The 6,000-nt window shown below is 44.6% G+C and overlaps 1 protein-coding gene across 1 annotated transcript in view; it reads right to left on the bottom strand.

Annotated features, from left to right (window-relative positions):
- Window positions 1–3,036: 3,036 nt before the first annotated feature.
- The window catches only part of COQ2 (coenzyme Q2, polyprenyltransferase), a 28,547-nt gene continuing 25,583 nt past the window's right edge, over window positions 3,037–6,000 (bottom strand). Inside the window, exon 7 of the mRNA XM_084884631.1 lies at window positions 3,037–3,251. Within this exon, the coding sequence (XP_084740757.1) occupies window positions 3,177–3,251 (75 nt within the window). The 3' untranslated portion in view covers window positions 3,037–3,176. The remainder of the gene's footprint in view (window positions 3,252–6,000) is intronic.

Here is a 6,000-nt window from a genome sequence, read left to right as displayed (position 1 = left end):
CCCAAACCTTTGTTTCCAAAGCAAATCTCCCTCTTCTGATTTCTAGACCTGAATATTCCACTCTGGCCAGGCACACATTCCTTTACTTGCATTCCATCAGACAAAACAGCCCTGTGACCACCCCTTTCTGTTAGGGAGGCTGTGTGGTGGACCCAGGCACCTAGGAAGGACAGAATGGATTTGTTGGTGGACAACCAGTTGTCTACACCCCTGGCACAATGTCAATGGAAGTGCATAAAAGGGTTAGTCAGGCGGATGCAATCATATTTTAGAGACAAGTTTAGCTCACCAGGAAGCCTCTGCTACTCTGGGGTCCCATGATCCCTATAGAAATCAGCAGGCTCCTCTTGATGGATCCATCCCCCACAGTCACACTTAGCCTGAAAAAGAGAGCAAACACAGCTTTCCAGGAAGGCGGGTATCTTCAGGACAGGAGAGGTTTCTGACCTCTGCCTGGAATTTAGCTGGGAGGGGGACACATAGGTTACCCATGAGAAGCCCAGTCCAATGTTCCTATCTCTCTAAGGCTTAGAGTCTAAGCCTTGGATCTCCTCCTCCACATGATGCCCAGAAAGCTCTCCAGGAAGAGCACTCATCTCGACGCATTTGGTCTGACCTAGTGCTACATTCCACTCTTCTTGTTCTAATATCTTTAGGGATGAAATCGCACATGCTCCCCAGGTTTCTGATGAAACATGCTAGAAAATTGTGGCAGTTTTCTTAGACTGTATCTTCCTGGGTCACAGTGTGTGCCTGTCCTGTTGGAATGTGCTGAGATTTAACCTTGGTTATGTGTCTAGTCATATAGGGAGTGATTGTATTAGGACCTGAACAGAATGAAAGACCCCTTTCTTTTTTCCTTACTCCTCTCCTGAGGATTTTTTCCATTGATTTTTAGAGAGCATGGAAGGGAGGGGGAGAGACAGAGAGAGAAATATAGATGTGAGAGAGACAGCAATTGGTTGCCTCCCACATGCAGCTGGCCAAGGACCATGCCTTCAATTGGGCATGTGCCCTCCACTAAAATCTAGCCTGTGACCCTTCAGTCTGGGGACTGATGCTCCAATCACAGAGCCAAACAGGCCAGAACTAAAAGACCCCTTTCAAGATGGCTGCCCCTATGTGGACACAAGATGGCCACCACAAGATGGCTGACAGGGGAGGGCAGTTGGGGGCAATCAGGCCAGCAAAGGGGGGCAGTTGAAGGTGAGAACGATGGTGAGGGGGCAGTTGGGGGTGAGCAGGCTGGCAGACAGAGCGGTTAGGGGAGATCAGGCAGGAAGGCAAGTGAGTGATTAGGAGCCAGCAGGTCCCAGATTGCAAGAGGGATGTCCAACTGCGGGTTTAGGCCTGGTCCCACAGGAATCGGGCCTAAACAGGCAGTCAGACATCCCCCAAGGGGTCCCACTTTGGAGAGAGTGCAGGCTGGGCTGAGGGGCACTGGGCCACTAGTTATTAATAACAGACTACAGTGTTCACTAATGACTGATTACTATAATCATGTTGCATTAATTTCCTTTTTCACCTTATGTGCAGGCACACTACTTCTCTCCACTAATACTAGCAGCAAATATTTTAACAGCTGATTGCCACATCATTAGTCTTGAACTGACTTGTTTGGTGTGCGCAACAGGAAATATTTCACTTTTGGAGAACAAGAAAAATAGGTGTATTTGTGTTACACTTATTAATTTGTGCAGTTATTCAGTGTCTGATAAGTTAATGTTCAAGAAAAATATTAATTTTAATTAAAATGTTCTATTATTTTATATTAATGATTACTTATTTATTTCAGCCCTTTGTATTCAGCACGAGAGGCCCAGTGTGCGAATGAAATCATGCAAGGAGACATGGCCCCTCCCACTGTGCGAGGAGGCACCCTGTGGGGGGCCAGGACTCTGCCTGATTTGTGCAGCATTGGCCAACATCGGAGCCATAGGGGGCCGAACTGGCACCGTGGGGAGCTGCAACCTGCTCCTGACTTGGAGTTCCCCCGAGCCCTCCTGCCTGTGTCTGCTCCAGGGCCACCCGAGCCACCACGCCAGCTCAGTCAGGCCCCCCTGCCTCAGTCTCCATCTCCAGGCCTCTCCTGGGCACGCAACCTCCTCCTGTCTGGTCATGACCCATTACGGAGTCCTTGCCTAATTTGCATATTACCTCTTTATGGTATAGATGTCTCTATCAAAATAAGCCTATGTTTCTATGAAAATTGAAGTTTTTTTTTTGTTTTTTGTTGTTTTTTTTTGCAGCCCACATAAACTTAAACCTTGTTTATTTGGTCTGTGTTAGACTTTGAGTTTGACATGCTTGACGTAAAGGAAGGCTAGTTTGCTTGATTTAGTTTGCAGGCTGCTTCCTCAGGAAAGAGAGGCTCAGGAACTAAATTCAGCCATTGTTTTCATTCAGCAACCCATTCAATCAAATTTTATGTTTAATTTTCAGCAATATCAGTCCTCTGGGTAAAAAAAAAAAAAAAAAAAAAAAAAAAAAAGATCCTCTTAGGGCTGTCATGAACTCTTTGGTTCTCCAGCTGTGACTTGAGCTGACAGTCAAAAGGTTTGAGGTTGTCATTTTCTTTCTGTAAGTGCTCAAAGGCACTCAGAAAAATCAGCCTCACACCACATTCCTTATGGCCATCACTGACTTCCATAAAGTCAAGTACAGACCACTTGGGCTCCTAAGACATTTGCTTCCGTTTACACCTCATTACAGCCAAGCACAGGTGACTGATGGTGATGTCCAGTGTGCCAGTGATTACTAGCTCCCCTTTCTCATTGGCAAGGGGCGCAGCACTGTGCGAAAAACCCAAGGGCATGACAAAACCAACCCCCAAATTTCATCTTTACAAGTCTACCTCTTAGGGTTGCTCCCCAAACCAGTTCTGCATCAGTCTGACTGTACCAGAGGGAGCCCAAGCATAATTTGAACAGGAAAAGTTTAATATAAAGAATTGTCAAGTATAACTGTATAATAGTGGCAAAGAGAACTCTAAAGAATACTAAGGACTCAGCAACAGACCCACCACCACCTCCCCTGGATCACCACCCACTCTTCCCCGATTCCACAAGCCCACACCTTCTTCCGCACCTCAGCCACGGGGACTTCTGCCCTTCCCGGGTGCAAACTACCTCACCAGCTGCGTCTCCTCGCCAAATTCGGGCTGAATTCCACTCGTTTCAGCTGCTCCCTTCACCCGCCCCGTGACAAAGCTCAGGACACGTCCGTCTATTCCGCCGCCATCTTCCCTCCTCCTGAAAGTTTTTTTTTAAAAGTAGGAGTAATTAAATCAGTTTGGCACTGGAGCAAGAAATCAACAAGTCAATGGTACACAATTGAAAGTCCAAAAATAAATCCAAATACATACATTCTTGATTTATAATAAGAGCATCACTGGAATTCAGTGGGGGGGGGGGAGAGAGAAAGGGAGACTTCAATAAATGATGCTGGTGCAATTCAAAAAAAAAAAAAAAAAAAAGAATACTTAGGCTAAAAAAAAGTACCCAAGGAAGAAACAAACTCGGAAGGAGAGGGGAGAGACTCCCGGCGGGCTATAACCACTCCTTCTCCAATAAGGCTGGAACTCAAACCTTATTGGAGAAGGAGTGGTTATAGCCCGCCGGCTGATGGCCAAGTTGCTGGCCTATAGCTACCAGACAAGCAGGAAATACCCTTCTTGGGGACAGGGGCGCTGAGCAAGCAAGAAACATCCCTGGAGTACATGTGGGCAAGACTGGCAAGCCCCTCTGGAGAGCAGAATGAAGGCTGGTGATGGCCTGTGAAGAGATTTTGGGCATCAAAAATCCGTTTTATGGTGAGGTAAGATGGCGGAAGAATAGATGGGCGGATTCTGAGCCCGCTCCCGAAGCAGAAAGAGAGAGAAGCTGATGGTCTTGTGCTGTGAGTGTTTATTAGCAAGCTGGGAGACAGCGAACACCAGAAGAAACTGCTGGGGGTCTGCTGACGGAGGTGCCCCTCACAGGGAAGCACCCACGCGGGCTGTGTCCCTGCCCGGAGCTACCTACCGGCTTGCACGGGGAAACCTCACCATCTTGAGAGGAAGATAGGATCGTGTCAGAGGCCTGAATATCCACAGCCGCAGCGACCACCAAGCAGCGGTGCCCCTCAGAACGCGGATCCCAGGCGGTGCGAACACCTGACTGCATTGGAATACCCCACTGCTCGGCGAAAAGGTCAGATTTCCCGGGGAGAGGGTGGAGAGTGCTCGCGGCGAAGATAAAAAGCCTGTGCGCCCGCGCTCGCGGAAGCTGGAGGACAAAGGCAGTGATTACAAGTATTAGCCCCCGCTGTTGGGCGGGTGTCACCCGTGAGAGTGGACGGGGCTCCTAACAGGGGAGATATCTAAAGAGCAACACATTTGGATCTGGCTCGGAGGGATATCGGAGAGTTGCCGGAGATTGCAGTTGCTCGGGCCTGCCCCCTCCCCCCTCCATAGTTCCTGCTGCAGAGAGGGCGGAGAGAAAAAAAAAAAAAAAAAAAAGCTGGAGAGGCTCTAGACTAGAGTCTGGAAACTCAACCTAGAAACGCTGCCCCCAGAGGCTAATTCACAAATTGACTCGAGTGTAATAAAAACAAAGCAAAACCTGCCTAAAAATCAGGACTGGATCATAACAATAGAGGAAGCGAATGACCTTCATTACTGCAAATTTTACTTAAATTTTTTAAATTTTATTATTATTTTTTTAATTTTTAAATTTTTGTTTTTTATTTTTGTTTTCATTATTTGCAACGTTTACTCAAGAAACTATTTTTTTTTCTTTTTCCTCACTTGATTTTATCTTTATAATTATTACATTGTATATGTAATCAACATTATTACTACTATTAATTTACCTTTTTCATCTTATTTTCTTTTATTTCTTTTTATTATTTTTATTTCATTTGATTATATAGATTTTTTTTTATCTCAGGATTACTGTTCTACAGTCTTTATCTATCTTTCCTTCTCCAACGCTTTATTCTATCTCAACCCTACCTTTATGCCTTCACCCTCTTTCCGATCTTTTCCTTTGGTACCCCGTGTATCTTAACCCTTTCCTGCTCTAGATTTTCCCCATTCCTTCTGTCTACCCCCTCCTAAAATTTCACCCTACTTGTATATATCTAATTTCCAACTACCTGCTCCAAGCCCATTCACACCTCCCTCGTAGTTGTCCTAACAACAAAACAAAACAAAACAAAACAAAAAAACAGTCTATCTCTCTAACTCTTTGAAGTTGTATGTTGAATGTTAACTATATTGAAGTTGTATGCTTTTTTTTTTTTATATATAAGATTGATTTGCCTATGCTTTTTGTTTGATTGTATGTTTTTGTTAGCCGGGTTCTAGTCACCATTATTGGTGGTTATTAATATTGCAAACACAATTCTATTCAGTGCCTGTGTGTAGTACCTGGTTGTGTTGTATTTTGTGCCCTTAAATCAAAGCAGGAGAGAGAGAGAACTACACAACCAGACATCCTAGATAATGGGCAGACCAAAAAACAGTCCGCAAATGAAAGAAAAGCAGGCTTCACCAGAAAAGGAAGTAAACGAGATAGACTCAAGCAACCTACCAGAGCAAGAATTCAGAGTAATGATCATAAGATGGCTAAAAAGAATGGAAGACAAATTTGACAATATGAGTAAGACCCAAGAGGAAATGAAGAAGAACCAAGAAGAAATGAAAAATGACATTGCTACTGTAAAGAACTCAATAGAAAGCATCAAGAGTAGATTAGAAGAAGCAGAGGACCGCATCAGTGAGCTAGAAGACAAGATGGAAAAAAATACCCAATTAGAACAGCTTCTGGAAAAAAAAATTAAAAAACAGGAGGAAAGTCTAAGGGAACTTTGGGACAATACAAAACAAAACAATATTAGAATAATAGGGGTTCCAGAAGGAAAGGGAATTGAGGAAGACATGGAAAACGTATTTCAAGAAATAATGACAGAAAACTTTCCTGAGATAGAGAAGAAAAAACCCACACAAATCCAAGATGC

Source organism: Pipistrellus hanaki, assembly GCF_964339955.1.
Source record: "Pipistrellus hanaki genome assembly, chromosome: 1".
NCBI classification, from domain to species: Eukaryota; Metazoa; Chordata; class Mammalia; order Chiroptera; family Vespertilionidae; genus Pipistrellus; species Pipistrellus hanaki.
This window is presented reverse-complemented; position numbering and strand designations above follow the sequence as displayed.